Source organism: Myotis brandtii, unplaced genomic scaffold, assembly GCF_000412655.1.
Source record: "Myotis brandtii unplaced genomic scaffold, ASM41265v1 scaffold260, whole genome shotgun sequence".
Classification (NCBI taxonomy): Eukaryota; Metazoa; Chordata; class Mammalia; order Chiroptera; family Vespertilionidae; genus Myotis; species Myotis brandtii.
The window spans coordinates 1,846,380-1,866,832 of NW_005359881.1; the positions used below are offsets into that span (position 1 = coordinate 1,846,380).

Here is a 20,453-nt window from a genome sequence, read left to right on the forward strand (position 1 = left end):
CTATCATTCCACAAACACCCCGGGATCACCTGCACCTAAAAAAATAACATCAAAGATCCAGCTGCTGGGCCAGTGAACTTCAAAATAAAATAAAATGAAAGCTTTTTATTCCAAGATAAGACAAACTATACATTAGTAAAGCTATAAGAAAATCTATAAGGTCATTTAGTTATTGATAATACTGTGAAAAATGAACTCCAAAGAATCCTTCAAGCAACTGAGCTGTGATGAATACAAACATTTTGTGCAAACACACCAATATTCAAATAAATACAATTACATAACAGGAAAAAAAAACTACCAAAGATATTGAAAATGTGTTCACATATTTTAATCACATTTTAATTATGTGTTGAATTAATCAATTTGAGGCAACTTAGAGCAAGAGTAAAGCTAAATATATCTGGTAATGGGATTACTATCCAGACTTTATAAAAAACTCATGCAACTCAACACCAAGAAAACAAACAATCCAATTAAAAACAGGGCAGAGGACCCGAATAGACACTTCTCCAAACAGGACACACAGATGGCCAATAGACATATTAAAAGATGCTCAACATCACTAATCAGGGAAATGCAAATCAAAACCACAATGAAATACCACCTCACCAATGTAAGAAAGGCTACCATCAATAAATCAACAAACAATAAGTGTTGACGAGATGTGGAGAAAAGGGAACTCATGCACTGTTGGTGGGAATGCAGATTGGTGCATCCATGATGGATACAGTATGGTGGTTCCTAAGAAAAAATTGAAAATGGAACGGTCTTATGACCTAGTGATTCTGCTTCTGGGTACTCATCTGAAGAAACCCAAAACACGAATTCAAAGGGATATATGCACTCCGATGTTCACTGCAACATTATTTACAACAGCTAAGCTGTGAAAGCAATCCAAGTACCTACCCATCAGTAGATGAGTGGATTAAAAAGTTGTGGTAAATGGATTACTCGGCCATAAAAAAAGAATGAAATCTTTCTATTTGTGACAGCATGGAAGGACCGAGAGGGTATTATGCTAAGTGAAATAAGTCAGACAGAGAAAGCCAAATGTCATATGATTCCACTTACAGGTGGCATCTAAAGAGCAAAATAAATGAACAAACAAATAGAAACAGACTCATAGATACAGAGAATAGACTGATGGTTGCCAGAGTAGAATGAGGTTAAGGGGCTGCATGAGAAAGGTGAAGGAATTAAGAACTACAAATTGGTAGTTACAAAATAGTCCCAGGGATGTAAATTACAGCATAGGGAATATCATTAATAATATTGTAGTAACTATACTGCCAGCTGGGTACCTGAAGTATCGGGGAGGGAATTTTGTAAAGTATGATTGTCTAATGGCTATCCTGTACACCTGAAACTAATACAAAATAATACCGAATGTAAACTGTAATTTAAAATAAAATGTATCAAAAGAATAAAGCCAGATAAGGAAAAATCATACGTGCCACAAGGTAATAAAAATGCCAGCGTAGCCCTAACCAGTTTGGGGCTCAGTGGATAGAGCATCGGCCTGCGGACTGAAAGGTCCCAGGTTCGATTCCGGTCAAGGGCATGTACCTTGGTAGCGCACACATCCCCAGTAGGAGGTGTGCAGGAGGCAGCTGATCGATGTTCCTCTCTCATTGATGTTTCTAGCTCTCTATCCCTCTCCCTTCCTCTCTGTAAAAAATCAATAAAATATATTTTTAAAAAAATGCCAGCGTAGTCGTGGGGGCTACGAAGTACTTAAAAAATGGTAACTCGCATAGTGCATTGTATTTGGTAATTCACATGCTACACTGGAGTCCCATTAGTCCTTCCTCCCACAGCTAGTGGCCATTTTTGGGTTGGTAGTCATGATACTGTCAAAATCCAGGCTACACCTGGAAAGTCCCTCATTCATTCAGAGTTTCAAGCCTGGCTGGCTTCTTATTTGTTCAACTTCCAAGCTTTTTACTCTGGAAAATTTCCCTTCTCTGGGAGCTAAAATCAAGGAAGGAGTGTTCTTCTAGTCTTCAGAATTCCAGATGACTCTACTGAGGGATCCTGCATGTCTCTGTAAATTTCTCACGTACTCACTGTCAATCTGCAGAAGTTCGTTGTGTGTGTGTGTGTGTGTGTGTGTGTGTGTGTAAATCCGTAGAAGTTCATTGTGTGTGTGCGTGTCTCAATGTGCAGAAGTTCATAGTGTGTGTGTGTGTGCGTGTGTGTGTAAATCCGTGGAAGTTCACTGTGTGTGTGCGTGTGTCTCAATGTGCAGAAGTTCATAGTGTGTGTGTGTGTGTGTGTGTGGAAGGCTCCCCTGCAGCAGCACACTGATGGAGTTATACTTCACTCAGATGGCTCCATAATGGTAAGTGGTAAATGGAACCTTTCAGGATCTATATTCCTTTTCCATTAGAAAAGTAAATTTAGCTTCTGAGATTCAGCCCCTGAAATCAGGATGCTGACACGAAATGCGTAGCCTTCAAATGCAATGCGTGCACCGAAACGGTGCTAACTATAGCTCTGGGCCAGGAAGAGTTCATAGATTCTGTATCTAATATGATCCTCACCGCAGCTAACAAATCCGCCAAGTTCTGCTGAGGCCAGCATTACACCAGGCTGGGTGAGGGGGCTTGACTCCATATCTTTTATTCATCCTCTGGTCGATTCGAGGGCAAGAGGACTCAACTTAGAGAAGGAGTGTTCAGTAGGCGTATTCAAGATGTACCGAAGGGGCCCAGTACCTCAAAAACATTGCCCTTCTACGCTAACCCTCACTGAAGCTTCAGGAGCTACTGCCACACCTCAGTGCGAGCTATTTTTCACCAAATCCACATTCCTCCAGATGCAGGCAGCACTGAGAGAGGCGCTCCAGCTGCGGATAGTGAACTGAGACATAAAGACTGGACTTGGGTTTGCAGAGGAGGGGATGTCAGAGGAGATGAAAGGGCCTCGGTGCTTTGCAAGGACACAGACTAGTGACTGCGTCAGGGGCGGCTGGAGGAGGCTTTAGTAACCTCCAAATACCCTCCAGCTACTCCCCAAAGCCACCCACCTCAGCATAAGCCTTCACATTGACTCAGTGGTTTCAGCTCTGGCTGCAGGTCAGAGCCATCTGAAAGGTTTTAAAGACACACAAGGCCAATTAAAGCAGGCTGTCTGGGCCCAGGGCCCAGGCATAGGTTTCTGGGTCTGTTGTTTTTAAGCTCCCAAAGTGACTCCAAGGTGCAGCCAAACTGAGACCCACAGGTCTAAGTGAACAAGAAGTCCATACACTGAAAACACAGCTTCCAGACGATTCTTTCCTTCATCACACTGACCTTCCTGAGCAAGTACTTAGTGTAGGTTACCATTGTTGTCTGGTTCTCCCATTGCACTGCCAGCACCTCAATGACAGGGGGTCAGAGTCACCAAAGTACCCACAGTGCTTAGCACGATGCCCAGTGCTCAGCCACGTTGTGGGAAGTATTTCTTGGATAAACAAAGATGTCCATTTCATACATATCCAAGAAGCCAATGACCTTGCCTGAGATCAAAGAGCTGAAACAACTATTATAGAAACCTACCTCAGCAAAGGAACATTCTGCTAGGGTTTGCAGCACAATCTCTCTCTCTCAAGAAAAAGAAATCACAGCTATCCTAACGACCTGAGATGACTGCAGTTGTCCTGAGTCTGCTTTGCCCCACACAGACCCCAAGCAGAGCTGAGACTGTCCAAGTGCTAAGCACATGCAGCTGGCAGCTTGAGGCTGGGAGGTTGTGAAACAGAGGAAATCCTTCGATTGCTCAAATGTGCTCCTCACTGAGCATCTCTCTTGAGCGCTTTCTATCCACCCCTCGTGGGAAGCCCTGTGTTTTGTCAAGATGCCATCCAGCTGGGCCATTGCCGGATTTCCCTTTGGCCCAGGGAGGATGTGGCCATTCACGCCTCCAAGTCTCCAAGTCTCCCCCACGGCTGGCCTGAGCAGGGAGGTGAACTTCTGCTGGGTGGGCCCCGGACCCGCTCACCTGCGCAGCTCTGCTGGGGCTCCCAGTGGACGCCGACGCCCTCCCGCTGGCAGGCCCGGGTGTATGCCAGGAATGACTCGCAGTAACAGTTTTTATGGACTGGACACTCACACATGTCTGTCACGCAGGACCTGCGGGGACCAAGAGAAAGAGAAACATTCAGGAATATCAAACACCCTAAACGTGACTTGCAGCGAGGGGTGAGGGGTGAGTGGGGAAGCTTGCCTGGCCACTCCAGGCTGCTGTTTCAGGTTGGACACCTAAAACTGCTATGACAATTCCGCACGGAACCTAGGCTGGCTCTCTCCCAGCAGCATGGCTTGAGAATCCCTTTCTCCCAGAGCAGGCTGTTCCCCAGGGAAAGTCATGTCTGGGTTCTCCTCCGTCCAGAGCAGCAGCCACTGTCTCCACCTGATTACCGAGCACTGGGCATGCATCAGGTGTGACTGAGGAACCGGTCTGTTTTTTCTTTGTTTTACAGTCAAGTTGTTTAAAGTTAAAGTTTTAAGTGTTTTTATTGCTGTCAGAGAGAGGAAGGGAGAGGGAGAGAGAGATAGAAACATCAATGATGAAAGAGAATCATCCATCAGCTGCCTCCTGCACACCCCCTCCTAGGGTTGGAACCGGCAACCTGGGCATGTGCTCTGACCGGGAATAGAACTGTGACCTCCTGGTTCATGGGTCAATGCTCAACCACTGAGCCAGGCTGGCTGGACTACTTGGTTTAATTCTAATTAACTTAGATGTAAATTGCCACGTGTGCCTAGGGGTTGTCACGTTGGAAATGCAACTCTTAGAATATAGCCGCCGTTCAAGGTGTTGTCCTTTGGTGACTAGCTCTGACACGGGAATGGTAGGCACTACTGCAATAGAACCGAAAAAGTGACCAGGGACGAAAGCACAAAATCCCACAGCAATATCTTGATTCTTAGTCTCTTAAGAAACACTGAACTCCATTTTTAAGGTGGTGGTGTGATAAAGTCCAAAGAAAGCAAAACTTCTGGCCCCTCATGAGACTGGAAGGGAAAGAGGACCGAACCGAGGTCTCCTTAGCTTAACTTGAAATATGGAATGATGCACCAGGACATAAAGAGAACAGAAATATATTTAAATGCAAAAGTAACAAGTTTTAAGACATGTTAACCTCAAAGACACAATAATAACCTGCCCTTGGCCTGTAATATGACAGTTCATGAGGTGCAGCCTGTCACTGTGAGGCAATAGGACATTGAGCAGTCTCTGTTGGTTAAACGAAGAGGTCACTTTACCAGTGAGTAGATGTGCCCACAGTCACATGAACAAGTGGCAAAAGAGTGAATTGAATTACACTTCCTAACTGAGTCTAGTGCTTCTGTTTCTTATCAGACTACACCACCGTCCTCTATCTTCACCTTCCAGCAAGTTCCCTGCCTAACAACTTTGACTCAGCATTTATGCAAGAGGCCTCCGAGATTAATAAAATCCACTACCCTTGTTTTGTCAGACTCCTTCTCAGCAAAACCTCTTCCTTACAGGACCGAATTCAAGATGACAAGTAACACAGATGACCTTGAAAAGTGATCAGGACACACACGGTCACCCAGTGTTAACATGTCATCATTTTTTCCTGGTGGGACATGTCTGCCCACCTGATCAGAGAGTGACCAGCCAGCTCTCCTGCCTGCTCCGAACAAGAATGGCAGAAACCATGTGAAAGGACCTTAGACTCACCAGGCACCCGCAGAGTTACTGCAGCCCAACACTCCAGGGCAGAGGCCTGGGAAACGTGAACTACAGGGGCAGGAGAGGAGCAAACCTGAAACCCAAAGAGCCTCTTCCACGTCACCAAGCGAGAGATGACGTGATGACACGGTGATCAGCACGGAAGCACTGATCTCTCTCCTCTCTGTAATCACCAAGGCTGCATTTCTTAATAGCGTCTCCCACTCACGTTACAGAAATCCTGCAAATTCATGTTCCCTGGCGAACCCTTTCTGGGACAAGACATACAGTGCTGTGTCTTTAAATCTATGTGGAGCCTCCAGGCTTCCAGGAAAAGCTAAAGGAAGCCGGTCCTTAAAATGGCCTGATGCCTGGGAATGAACCCCCCTCACCACCATGCCCTGTGCTGTTTCCATTGTCATTTCCGACTAACCCTCGCCCATCACATGCAAGCTCAGACTCCACGGCGGCATTTGCAGCTGCCCCACCCCGGGACCTCCTGTCTAATCCCATTTCTACTGCCCTTCCCAGGAGGCACTTGTCACCCACCCTCCTTCCTGACCCTTGGGGTGGGGATCCCTTTCCCTTGTCCACAAACCCTTGAGGTGACAGTGATGGAAGGGCACCTCATGGTCCTGGAAAAAGGACAGTATTTGTATGGAAAAGAGCTGGTCTCCACAGGAGCAAAGTGACAGTGATGGAAAAAGGACATGTATTTGTATGGAAAAGAGCTGGTCTCCACAGGAGCAAATGCATCCTCTGATTTGAACAAATTCAGTTTCATTTTTCTGGGTGGAAGGACTGTTGGTGAATGCTTCCCTTCTTCCCTCTTTGTTCCTACTGGTTGTCTTAGGAAGCTGTTTATTCAGGTTACAATAAAGTGTGGGCAGCTAACTCCCATTCCCGCAGACTGTGAGAGAACATGGCTTAGGCACACATTTAATAACCACCCCGTGCAGACACCCCAGCCCAGACCCACCGCTCCTCACACACAATTGCTAATCTGTCTGCCCTTGACAACGAAGACTAGATGGGAGCTGACTGGATACTTGGCACTCGTGAGGGACAACATCTGAGGCCAAAAACGTTTGTCAAAGCCAGCCCTTCGCTCGAAACATTTCACACATTTCGGAGGGTTTGGAAGATGTATTTTATCACAGAAGTGAAAACACAAGATGTCTTTTTTCACTTGTCAGGTTGACAATTTTTACACAAAATTGTGCCCAGGGTCTGGGAGAGGAGGTGGAAATCGCCGGTCCGAACCACAGCAGGGCGACGCTGTGCGCTCTCAGGCCAAGTCCCTTCCTCCTGGCTCCTGCCCGCTCCCTGCCTTTACTCTTGCACAGACCCTTTGCGTCCCAGTTGCTCCTTTCCCTGTTTGTGGGAGGACGAGGATGTATCCGGCTCATCCAGCCACACAAGGCTCAGTAAAGTCATGGCGCACTGTCAGGAGACCGGGCGCAACGGCCTAGTGACCGGTCCTCGCGTCCTCAGGCCGGAACGCTGGGCACAGATGTCCTTGCCCGGATGCCCTGGCGGCCGCCCAACACGGCCATGGCCCTGGGCGCTGCCGGCCGCAGCCACCTCTGAACTAAGCCGCTTCTCCCAGGGCCTCCTACTGCCAGGCTCACTCTGAACGTCTTGTCCTGCTCTCCTGAGTCCAAGGGGATCTACGGTTTTTCATTTAATGGTGGAAAAAAGAACTGGATGCGAGAGTTCTGCTCTCATGACATATTTTCAGAAAAGTGCATTCAATATTGTCAGAATAACCTATAGATCTCCCTGTTATTAAAAAGGCAAGCCTCCAAAGCTGCTAAAATCAAAACATCCAACATCTCTCGGCTGCCTAGCAACAGCATACCGGGTGGTTTTGCCTCTGCTTTTTCTGGCACAAGGGCCACCCTGTCGGGGAGAGGCAAGCACTTATGCCTTGGATACCCAGGCACAGTCTGAGCCATTGGGAACTCTCCACGCAGCTTCTGAGAGAACAGAAAGGCAAGCAGGAGAGAGGGCAGCAGCCCCATCCACAGCCAGAGGCCGCTGCCCAGGAAGAGCCCGTGGCTGGATGACGTGAGGTCAGCTTTTCTGGGAGCTACAGTAGAATCGGGGCTGGAAGGCGACACCTGATCCCTGGCTCTCCTTATTGTGTGTTCCAGTGAAGTTCACAGACCCATGTGAAGGCACCTCAGGCCTTTCAGCACCTGGCATAGGTGGGGGAGGAGGGGGAGGACCGGGGAGGCAGAGTCCCGCCTGGGTGGACACAGTGTGTTTAACCTCCAAGAGACTATCAAAACATTCGCTTATACTTTAACCCTTGACATTTTGCCCTGCCCTCCCTCACCTGAGTTGCATGGAAGTAACTAGAGGGAGAAAGCACAGGAAGAAGGCATATCCATGTCACATGACCCCTTGGAGCATCACTTCATCCCTAACTCAGCAATGGCTACCTCTGCCTTCTCCTCAGTACCCTGTGGGCACCCTCGCACAGGCACCGGAAACAGAACAGTGCTCCCGCAGCACTAAAAACAGGGCTGAAGATTCAATGCTGGGACAGAGCATCACTTCATCCCTAACTCAGCAGTGGCTACCTCTGCCTTCTCCTCAGTACCCTGTGGCACCCTCGCACAGGCACTGGAAACAGTGCTCCTGCAGCACTAAAAACAGGGCTGAAGATTCAATGCTGGGAACAGGGGGTCGCTTCAGTGAGTTGTTAATGAAGGGGGAGCAAGCCCCCAGAGCCCCAGCAGGGAGTCCCTGCTGCTCCTTCCAGACCCTTCCTGGGCCAGCCAGCTCGGCACCTCTGGGGCTTACATGTTGATGAGAATATTCAACAGCAAGTCTTGGCTTCAGTCTTGGTCCTATGGCTGCCGGGGCTGCTGGGACAGCACAGCAAGGCCAGGCTGCTGGATGGGCTTGTCCCTTTCACACACTCCGCCTGAGGCAGTCGGGTCTCTGGTTGTGAATCCTGAGCCTACCTGCAGCCCCGCCTCACCGAACGCCCCGCACAGACACACGCCAGGCCTTCCACGGGCCAAGAATGAGGTCACTGAGTTCTGATGTTCCAGGCTCTAAGCGAGGCTCCGAGATGCACAGAGCGGGACCCACCGAGAAAGGGAGAGTGTGCGGACCCCAAAAGCCAGAGCCCAAATGACCCAAGGGCTGTTATGGGCAGGAAGCCAGTGCGATAGATCCTGAGGACCAATTCCATGCGGGCGGGCCAGGGTGTCTGTCCAGAAGGAATCACAGAGTGGGAGACATGGGAGCTGGGTCTCCAAGCGTGGTGGGCAGTCAGTTAGACAGGCGTGGGCAGAGCAAGGATGAAGGTCACCAGGGCGGAAAGCCCCAGGTACCTAGCAACCAATCAATGTTCAATGTGTCTCTCACATGGATGTTTCTCCCTCCCTCCCTCCTCCCTCCCTCCCTCCACGCTTCTCCCTCTCCCCTTCCATCCCTTCCTTCCACTCTCTGAAAAAAAAAAAAAGAAATCAATGGAAAAGATATCCTCAGGTAGGGATTAACAACAAAAAACCTAGGGCTCTACATTTCTACCTAATTGAGACTCTCTAGATCAGTGATGGCGAACCTATGACACGCGTGTCAGAGGTGACATGCGAACTCATTTCTTTGGTTGATTTTTCTTTGTTAAATAGCATTTAAATATATAAAATAAATATCAAAAATATAAGTCTTTGTTTTACTATGGTTGCAAATATCAAAAAATTTCTATATGTGACACGGCACCAGAGTTAAGTTAGGGTTTTTCAAAATGCTGACACTCTGAGCTCAAAAGTTTCGCCATCACTGCTCTAGATACTGGAAAATTCTGACTGCTTTGATCCTGTTAGCACTCCCCAGGAGGCAGCGCCATTCCTGTGCAGCAGACGCAAGTGGGGCACAGAATTTCCATCCTGGGCATCAGCCCCAGACGCCCTCCTAAAGCTAGAGATCGATTTTGTGGAATAACGGAGGCATCTGAGGACACAGAGGACACCCTTCAAGAGCAGCAACGCTGACAGCTTCCCACAGATGCCAATTTTCAAAGCAGTCCCTCGGACTTGCTGAGAGAGGAGACCAAACCACCACCGTGCATTTTCTGGACCCACAGTCTTTCTCCCTCGATAAGGCCACTTCTCAGACCCTCTGTGGAGAATATGATCTCGTGCCCAGAGTTGTCTTGTGTCTCAGGGCCGGGGGAGGGGTGCACACCGTCCTATTTACCCAACGCTCAGGGGTGATGACTTTTAAGGGGCCAAAGCCAGAGACTAGAACCACCATGGGTCAGAAATACTGCTCTTGGGAAAGGTGAGCTCTCTCTGCTGGGGTAGGAAACCCTGCCTCCACGGTGGGGGGTGCTGGTGAGGGGCGGGCCATGATTCACAGGCATTTGCTGAGCTGTCCCTCTTCCAGGGATAACTCATTTTTCAGTTTGGGCGAAGATGCGGCACAAGCCAGCCAGGGAGAGGGGAAGCCTGGTCACTACCCCCCTCTAGTGGCCGAGAGTTAGAGCGTCAAGTAACCCTCGTTCTTATTCCAGCATTTGCTTCTTACTCTTCACACTTTGGGGGACGCTGGCTGATAAAAGAGAACAAAAAAAAATGGCTGCTTGGCAGAAAATCAATCACTTTTCTTTTAAAGACATCCAATTCACCATTGTCACGCCCACTGAGAAACAACTAGAAGGCTGGTTGGTGCACCAAATCCCTGCATAAGCCTAAGGGCCTGCCCAGGAGCAGCCATGAGGGGAGCCTCTGGGAGCCGCACCTGCAGAGCAGGCCAGGTGCAGCATCAGTGGGAAAAAGCCTGTGCTATTCCACTTTCTGTAAATCTCATTTCACCTACGCACTGCACCTAAACCTATACACTGCATCTACCCCTGTGCACTGCACCTAACCCTGCCCACTGCACCTAACCCTACGCACTGCACCTAACCCTATGCACTGAACCTAAACCTATGCACTGCAGCTAAACCTATGCACTGCAGCTAAACCTATGCACTGCACCTACACCTGCGCACTGCACCTAAACCTATGCACTGCACCTAACCCTGCGCACTGCACCTAAACCTATGCACTGCACCTACACCTGTGCACTGCACCTAAACCTATGCACTGCACCTAACCCTACGCACTGCACCTAACCCTGCACACTGCACCTAACCCTGCACACTACACCTAACCCTGCGCACTACACCTAACCCTATCCCCTACGCACTGCACCTAACCCTACGCACTGCACCTAACCCTGTGCACTGCACCTAACACTGTGCACTGCACCTAACGCTCAGCTAGCCCCCAACCTAGGTAACAGTCACACTTAGAGAGACCTTCCAGAAACAAGAGAGGGCTCTCTACCTAGAACATCTCAAGCAATCCCTCTTCTCCATAGCAAACTGTCTCGTTAGCTCTCTAACCCCACATGGACGGGTACACACCATCACTGAGACTGTCCCATTCAACTCGTCAAACATGCTGCACTGCACCTACCCCTACGCACTGCACCTAACCCTACGCACTGCACCTAACCCTGTGCACTGCACCTAACACTGTGCACTGCACCTAACACTGTGCACTGCACCTAGCGCTCAGCTAGCCCCCAACCTAGGTAACAGTCACACTTAGAAAGACCTTCCAGAAACAAGAGGGGGCTCTCTACCTAGAACATCTCAAGCAATACCTCTTCTCCATAGCGAGCTGTCTCATTAGATCTCTAACCCCACATGGACGGGTACACACCATCACTGAGACTGTCCCATTCAACTCGTCAAACATGCATTGAGTGTCTGCTGTGTGCAAGGCTCTGTGGGGAAGGCAGAAGGAAAGAGGACCCTACCTTCAACTTGGGGCGGTGAGTGAGGGGGGCAGGGCAAGACCCGTCAAGGCAGCAGGTAACACACAGCACCCTTAGGGAGGCTCCTGGAAGGGCAGGGCTTCCCTGGAGGGAGTGGCTCCTTGAATCACGCTCCAGGGCCCCACTCATCTCTGCACACCTGTGCCCACATGGGTGTCCCCATAGAACGAGCGATGTGGGAGCCGCAAGAGGCAGCCAGGTGAGGCAAAGGGCTGTCACCTAGGGGCCATTCTTCCCATTTTCTATGTCCGTCTTCCCTGAGCATCTCTCATAGGGCTCCATGAGAAAGCAGACTATCCCCCTCCCGCCACCGCCAATCCGATGAGGAGAGAAATGTGGGGCCCATTCTTCCCATTTTCTATGCCCGTCTTCCCTGAGCATCTCTCATAGGGCTCCAGTGAAAAGTACATAAGAAAGCAGACTAACCCCCTCCCGCCACCGCCAATCCGATGAGGAGAGAAATCCAGCCTCCCAGGGACAGGGCATCGTGGTCTCCTGGCTTTGCCCAGCTGAAGTTCAGAGAGAAGGCTGTTCGCCTTTCCTTTTCTCCCATGCGAGGGTGGCAGCCCCTGGGCACCATTCTCGGGGACGTCTTGCCCAGCGGTGCCTGTCACATCCTTCCGGCCACCTATGGCCCAGAGTCAGGATGGGTCTGCCTGTCTGGTGGCCGGCTGCCTGCTGAAGGGCAGCTGTGGGGAGTGTGGAGACACAAGTGGCCATGGGGAAAAGCCATGAGGGAAGGGGCCAGCATCTGGAAGCCACACCCCAGCCACACGCGGCAGCCGCCACCCGCCCAACTGCTTCAAAGGGCCGAGCCCTCTGGAGGCCTTTTTTGCATTAGGCCGTGGATGGCTGCCAAGGCCCACAGCCCTCCGCTCTGTGCAGGAATAAAGGGCGGCGGGGCGGCCGCCTCTGAAGGATGTGGTGCGCGGGTGAGCTTTGTCAGATGCTGGGTGCCTTTCATCAAGCATCAGCCCAGCCCTTTGGCTCCACAATAAACCAGAATTCACATCCAATCACTGCTCAAGGACGGGTTTTTGCACCCCATCTTCTGTGAAGCTTGGATGTACAGGGAAAACTCAGTCCACTGGACCTCCAAGGAGACGTACCCTTCCCCAGGGGCCACCCCACCCCCTGCCATGGGGGATGGTACACGGCCATTCTCATATCGCCGAAAAGAGGTTCATGGAGCAGACAGTCCCCAAATCCAAACCATAAACACTACGGGCCAGCCACCTCCTCAGCTGCCTCTTCCAGAGTGGGTGTGCCTCCTGTGAGCCCCTGAAAGATAGGATGCAAAGCCTGTTTCCCAGAAGCTACCGAGGAGACTGCTCACAGCCCAAGAGAGGAAGAGGTGGGGATGAGGCAACACTTCCTGAGGACCTACTATGTGTTAGGTGCATTGCATCTATGAGCACCTATAATCTTGACTGCATAATGTCTAACAGAATAGAACTAAGAGCCAAGGACGTCAAGAAGTTTTCCTTCTTTTTTTCTTTTTAACATCACACTGTTAGTAGGTGGCAAAGCTAGGTCCATGCTCTCTCCCCTACAACATGTTACCTGCTATAGCGCATGCTGTTTGCTGTTCCCAGTACTGGCATGTTCTTCTACCCCTTCTCCTGTGGTTGGCCCCACACTCCATCTACCCCACTACACTCCAGGGTGGGCAGATTTTGCTCACCACCTTTCACCAGCCCAGTGCAATGCCTGGTCAAGAGTAGATACTCAAAACCTATTTTTCTGAATGAATTGTTTATAGATGCTCATGTAGTCAAGTCTTGATGAGGTGATTACTAAGAAGACAATGAGAATCAGATGGTTAAATGGCCCAAGAGAGTTTGAAGGAGTGAGCATGCCATGGATTTAAGTACTTCCAATGGCCAAGTAGAATAAGAGCTGAAAACTGGCTACTATACTGGGCACCTAGGAAGTCAGTGGTGGCCTTAACTAGACTGGTTTTACAGGAATGGGGGGGAAAGAAATCACCTGGACATGTATTAAAGGTGAAAAATATGTGAATCATTGAGCAAACACCATCTCTCAGTAGGTTGGCAGTGACGAGAAGGAGAAATGGGCAATAGGTTGGAGGGAAGGCAGGTGTATGTGCGTGTGCATGTGCGTGTGTGTGTGCGTGTGTGTGTGTGTGTGTGTGTGTATGTGTTAGGATCAAGAAGACTTAAACATATTTTGCTCCAAGAATAAAGAAATCCAAGAGAAGATGTTGAAGCTAAAGAGAAGGAGGGGGTAGGTGAACCACTTAACCCCTAGAGTAATGTCATGAAGAAAATAAGTGAGGATGGGTCACGAATTAAGTAAAAAGATTGCCATTCTCTTCACTTAGAGTTGCTATAATTTCCTAAATAAATAACTAAATAAATGAATTTAAAAAGGGAAAAATAACAACATAAAATGTCCTATACTTATATAAGACACAGTAGGGGAAGGGGTGAAAATCAAGGCTACCTTCTAGATCAAGCATGTCAAACTCAAAGGCTAACACGGGCCAAATAAATGAGGCATGAGGCCTGTGGACCGTGAGTTCGACATGCGTGTTCTAGATACACAGTTGGGTGAAGGAAGTCCAAGGCCCCAATGTAAATATCTAGCAAAGAAGGGAGTAGAATTGAATGAAATTTTCAAATGGTGTTGCCAGGTGAGGAAAGACTCCAGACCAGGGCAAAATGACCACCTCTAGAGAAGGAGAGTTCTACTTGGTCTCCGTCTATGACCGTGGGGACCAAGGGTGAATGAACTGAAATAAAACTGAGCTCCGGTTTTAATCAGACAGAAATTTGGTGCTGGAGACATAGGCCCTTAGCTCCTATGGAGAGAAAGATACTATGACAGGCTTTCCAGACCTTACTTTTATGATCTGAGGTGAGTGATGGAAGATTCCCTCCCCCCAAATCAAACAACCTGAAATTTAGAAACCACTTTCCTCGTGGTGGGGGTGGGCTTCTCTAGATGTTTTCTTTCTGAATGTTTTAATGCTCTCAACTGTACAACAAAGGTCGTCATGGGAACCATTGTGGCAACCCATCTTGGTTTAGGACAGGGAGGGCTCAAAAATCCAACCAAGAGGCTGGGTGAGTCATAAACAGTCACAGAATCATAAAATCAAGGGTCTTAAAAAGACATTGGTGAACATCTACTCCCTGCAGGAATTCCTTTTATAACATCCTGGACAGATGGTCATACATCTGCATCGTCTGTAATAAGGGCTCAGGAGCTTTTTAGGAACCTCATTCCTGTAATAGACAATTAAAGAAGCTTCCTTGTAGATTAAATGGGAGTGTGTTCTGTAGCTTCCACCCATTTGTTCAGGTTCTGCCTTCTGTTACCCTGTGGACTTGTTCTGTGCTATCCCAGCTTCCCTGTGATATCCTCTTCAAACACATTACAAAAAGGAACAATGTTCCACTTAGATGTGAATTTTGGGGGGGGACTTCCGGAAATATTTGTATTAATTACATTAATTAATACAAAGTAAAATATTTGTATTAATTCCTGTGCTTCTATTTCCTTTACACCTACCAGCGAAAGGACATCTAAACCTTCTTTCCTTTGTATTTATTCTTTCTACAGAACAGGGACATTGTGCATGCCTCCAAGTTAGGGGCAAAGATGTAATAGGGTTCCAACTCCAAACTACACAACGTGCTACAATAAATTGTAATAAAAAGAGGAAAATGATGAGTGCTGACAAAACAGTGCAGTATTACAAAAGAACTTCAAGGTGGCGGGGGAGAGGAGAGAGAGTAGGGTAGGGAGTGAGAAGTTAGAAAGACTTCAAGGAGGAGGCTTCATTTGAGTTATATCTTAAAAGAAAGAATAAGTTTTACCCAGGCGAAAAGGAAGGAAGGTCTTTCAGAAAACTCATGTTTTAGAAATACTTTTGTTTGAAATGCTTCGGGTACCGGTGGGGGACTCGTGAGCATTAAGAACAGAAACAGAAGTCATAGGAATCGACTGGGAAGGTAGGTTGTTCTCATGTAACAAAGTGCCTTGTAGGCCAACCTACAAAGAAGCATAAAACTTTTGTGAAGATCAGAGCAGTCACTGACAGATTTGAGCACTAAGTGATAACATACAAAATACACCTCCGGAAAGTAAGCTGATAACAGTGTGTTAGGTGGGCTGAGGGAAGTGGAGAAGGAGGATTAAATGAGGAATTAAGGAGCTATTGCTGATAACCCAGTGTGGGGTTATGAGAGAAAAAAGACACAACCAGGGTCTTATCTGGGGAAATGCCAGCAGAAATTCAGAAATGTAAAGCCCATGGAATAGGAGAGGCATAAGCTGTAGAGTTTGAAAAAGGGTTTTATGTTGGGGCAAGAGGGAAAAGTGGGGTCAAAGATGCCTCTGGAGATTTGAGACTAGGTTTGAAGTCTGTCAACGAATAAGAGGAATGCAGGAGGAGGAGCTGATAGTGAAAAGAGGGAGTGGAAGGACAGACAAGGGGTTCATAGTTAAACATGCTGAGATTCCAGGGAAATACCCAGGCAGTGATGTGATTGCAAATATTTAGCAACTGGCTCTTGGGGGTGTTGGGGAGACAAGAGAACCCCTCATGTGCAGTCTCTGCCAATGCCTGTGGTGTAAATTCTCCCACTTTAGCACTTTCAAGCTACCAACATGAGATCACTGATCACTGAACACGAAGTTGGAAGAGATGCTAACAATTGGGTCTAGAGAGCCTCATAAGCCTGCTCTAGCACACCACTGCACCCAGCTGAAATATTTAACAGATGGTGGAGAGGAAGACAGGAGTTGAGCCAAGAGCATTCTTTATTGTCCAGTAAACAAAATGTGATTCTTTGTGAGACAAAGTTAACACCATGACTAGTGACAGACTAGAGCGCCCCTACTGATGTGTTCCAACGCCAGCCGAAAGCCATAAATAAGTTTTCTCATTCTGTTACCAATATTCATGTCAACATCATGAAAATAAGTACTGACAGCTACCAATGAGTTTACTCTCGTTTTATTTTTCATAATGTCTCAGGAAGATTCCTCTTTTAAGATTTATTATTGTTTTGCCTGTCATGAAATAGTATATTGCTGAAGCAATTTGGCTTAAAAAACATCAACTATATGCTACTCTTGATTTCTTTCCAGGAATATAACAATCTAGCAACATGCCTGATTAGTACTGGGGCAGTCCATGATGCCATGAAGTTGGTAAGGGGTATTATGTGAAACAAGGAATTTAAAAGGTGAGAAAAGTGAATAGTCCATATAAAGATGATGGTTGAAAGTCATGCACTGGGAAAGAAGAGAGGAAAAGGGAATGGTTGAAAACTATTCTACCAGGACTCAGCAGTAAAATGCTATCATTCCCACCCATACCTTTCCAGTGATGGCACAGAGATCACTGTGTGCCTTCTTCCAGACACAGCAGCCAGGCAAGCATGTCTGTGCAGCCATGCTTTATAATAATACTTAGGGGAACATACATTCTTCATTCTCTATGTAGCAGCCAAATGTTCCTTTAAAAGTACAAATCATCACTCCTCTAATCAAAAGTTTCTGAAGATGTCTCATCACATTAAAACTACAATCTCCTTGCCCAGCTGGTGTGGTTCAGTGGTTGAGCATCGACCTATGAACCAAGAGGTCAGGGTTCGATTCCTGATCAGGGCACATGCCTGGGTTGTGGGCTTGATCCCCAGTGTGGGGCATACAGGAAGCAGCCGATGAATGATTCTCTCTCATCATTGATATTTCTCTCTCTCTCTCCCTCTCCCTTCCTCTCTGAAATCAATAAACATATATTTTAAAAAATAAAACTATAATCTCCCTGACCCCTAACCCTGGCTCATGTGCCCCTGGCGATCTAACCCCTTCCTGATCTATCTCTTTATCTCTGTTTACCAGCCCTAGTTCATGACCTTCCACCAGGTTGGGCTTCCTGCTTCTCCAATGTGCCAAGCTCATGGCCACCTCTGACTGGAACATTCTCATTGGAGGAGTGGCTTGCACCTTCTCAACTTCTAGGCCAATATTGCCTTCTCAGACATTCCTTCTCGGACCACCAGTATCTAAAATAACCCCCTATATGCACTTTACCACCCTCTGTCAAATCAGGAATTTCTCTAATTACAGGCATACCTCAGAGATAGTATGGGCTCAGTTCCAGATCACCTCAATAAAGCTAATAACACAATGAAGAGAGCCACAAGAATTTTTTGGTTTCCCAGTACATAGAAAAGTGATATTTACACTGTACTGTAGTCTATTAAATATGAAGTAGCATTATCTTAAAAATGAACATACTTTCATTTAAAAAGATTGCTAAAGCATGTTGCCATCATCTGAGCCTTCAGCAAGTTGTAACCATTTTGTGGTGGAGGGTCCTGCCTCGATGTTGATGGTGCTGACTGACCAGGGAGGTGGGTGGCTGCAGGCTGGGGTGGCTGGGGCAGTTTCTTAAAATTTTACAACAATGAAGTTTGCCACATCGATTGTCTCTTCCTTTCATGAGTGATTTCCCTGTAGCATGGGATGCTGTGTTACCTACAGCAGGACTTCTTTCAAAATTGGAGTCAATCCTCTCAAACCCTGCCGCTGCTTTATCAACTAAATGTACGTAATATTCTAAGACCTTTGTTGTCGTTTCAACAATCCTCACAGCATCTCCCCCAGGAGTGGATTCCACCTCTAGAAATCACGTTCTCTGCTCAACCATGAAGCAACTCCTCATCCGCTGAAGTGTCATCATGAAATTGCAGTGACTCAGTCCCATCTTCAGGCTCCACCCACTTCTAATCCTGGTTCTCCGGCTGCTTCCACCAGATCTGCAGGCACCTCCTCCACTGAAGTCCTGACCCCGCAAAGTCATCTTCTATGAGGGGTGGAATCAACTTATTTCAAACTCCTATTAGTGTAGATATTTTGACCTCTTCCCATGAATTACAAATGTTCCTCATAGTGTCTAGAATGGTGAATCCTTTCCAGAAAGTTTTCAATTTACTTTGCCCAGATCCATCATAGAAATCACTCTCTATGGCAACTATAGCCTTAATAAATGCATTTCCTAATAAGACTTAAAAGTAAAAATTAGTCCTTGATCCATGGGCTGCAGAATAATGCTGTGTTAACAGGCATGAAACAGCATTGATCTCATTGTACATCTCCATCAGAAGTCTTGGGTGACCAGGTGCATTGTCAATGAGCAGTAATATTTTGAAAGGAACCTCTTTTCTGAGCAGTACGTCTCAACTGAGGGCATAAAATATTCAGTAACCATGTTGTAAACAGACATGCTCTCCTCCAGGTTTTGGTTTTCTGTTTATGTAGAGCACAGGCAGAGTATATTTAGCATTAATTCTTAAGGGGGTCCCGGAATTTTTAGGATAGTAATGAGCATTGGCTTCAACTTAAAGTCACCAGCTGCATTAGCCCCTCACAAGAGAGTCAGCCTATCATTTGAAGATTTAAAGCCAGGCACTGACTTCTCTCTGGCTATGAAAGTCCTAGGTGGTATCTTCTTCCAACACAAGGCTGTTTTGCCTACATTGCAAGTCTGTTGTTCATGTAGTCGTCTTCATTAATCATGTTGGCTAGACCTTCTGGATAACTTGCTGCAGCTTCTACATCAGCACTTGCTGCTTCACCTTGAACTTTTATGTTATGGAGATGACTTCTTTCCTTAAACTTCATGAGCCAGCTTCACACTTTTCTTCTGCAGCTACCTCACCTCTCTCAGGCTTCACAGAATTAAGAGTTAGGCCCTTGTTCTGCATTAGGCTTTGGCTTAAGAAAATGTGGTTGATTTTAACATCCCTCTAGACCAGTGGTCGGCAAACTCATTAGTCAACAGAGCCAAATATCAACAGTACAACGATTGAAATTTCTTTTGAGAGCCAAATTTTTTAAACTTAAACTATATAGGTAGGTACGTTGTTATTAACTTAATTAGGGTACTCCTAAGGCTTAGGAAGAGCCACATGCAAGGGGCCAAAGAGCCGCATGTGGCTCGCGAGCCGCAGTTTGCCGACCATGGCTCTAGACCAGTGATGGCGAACCTTTTGAGCTCGGCATGTCAGCATTTTGAAAAACCCTAACTTAACTCTGGTGCCATGTCACATATAGAAATTTTTTGATATTTGCAACCATAGTAAAACAAAGACTTATATTTTTGATATTTATTTTATATATTTAAATGCCATTTAACAAAGAAAAATCAACCAAAAAAATGAGTTCGCGTGTCACCTCTGACACACATGTCATAGGTTCGCCATCACTGCTCTAGACCAATAGAACTTTCTCCACATCAGCAATAAGGCTGTTTCACTGTCTTATCATTCCTGTGTTCACTGGAGCAGCACTTTTAATTTCCTTCAAGGACTTTTCCTTTGCATTCACAGCTTGACTGTCTGGCATAAGAGGCCTATCTGGCCCGTCTCAGCTTTTGGCATGCCTTCCTCACTAAACTTAATCACTTCTAACCTTTGATCTAAAGTGATGTGAGACTCTTCCTTTCACATGATCACTTAGAAGTCACTTTAGGGTTAAAAAAAAACTGACCTAATTTCAATATTGTTGTGTCTCAGGGAGGCCTGAGGAGAGGGAGAAAGATGGGAATGGGCAGTCGGTAGAACCGTCAGAACATATGCAACATTTATCAATGACATAGAACTTCTTAGGAAGCACACTGTACAAAAAGATACAAGTCATGCTGTCAACAAATCAATGTAACAGAAGTAAGACTTAAAAATGCAGAAGCTGCCCAGCCAGCGTGGCTCAGTGATTGAGCACGGACCTATGAACCAGAAAGTCGTGGTTAGATTCCTGGTCGGGGCACATGCCCAGATTGTGGGCTCGATCCCTAGTATGAGGCATGCAGAAGACAGTCTATCAATTATTCTCTCTCATCATTGATGTTTCTATCTCTCTCTCCCTTTCCTCTCTGATCT

The 20,453-nt window shown here is 47.1% G+C and overlaps 1 protein-coding gene across 2 annotated transcripts in view; it reads right to left on the reverse strand.

Moving 5' to 3' along the window:
- BMPER (BMP binding endothelial regulator) overlaps nt 1-20,453 on the reverse strand; it is a 205,435-nt gene that overhangs the window by 3,381 nt on the left and 181,601 nt on the right. For both annotated transcript variants that reach the window (XM_014541094.1, XM_005868076.2), the window contains exon 14: nt 3,985-4,115. In XM_014541094.1, coding sequence (XP_014396580.1) covers nt 3,985-4,115 — 131 coding nt within the window. The remainder of the gene's footprint in view (nt 1-3,984; nt 4,116-20,453) is intronic.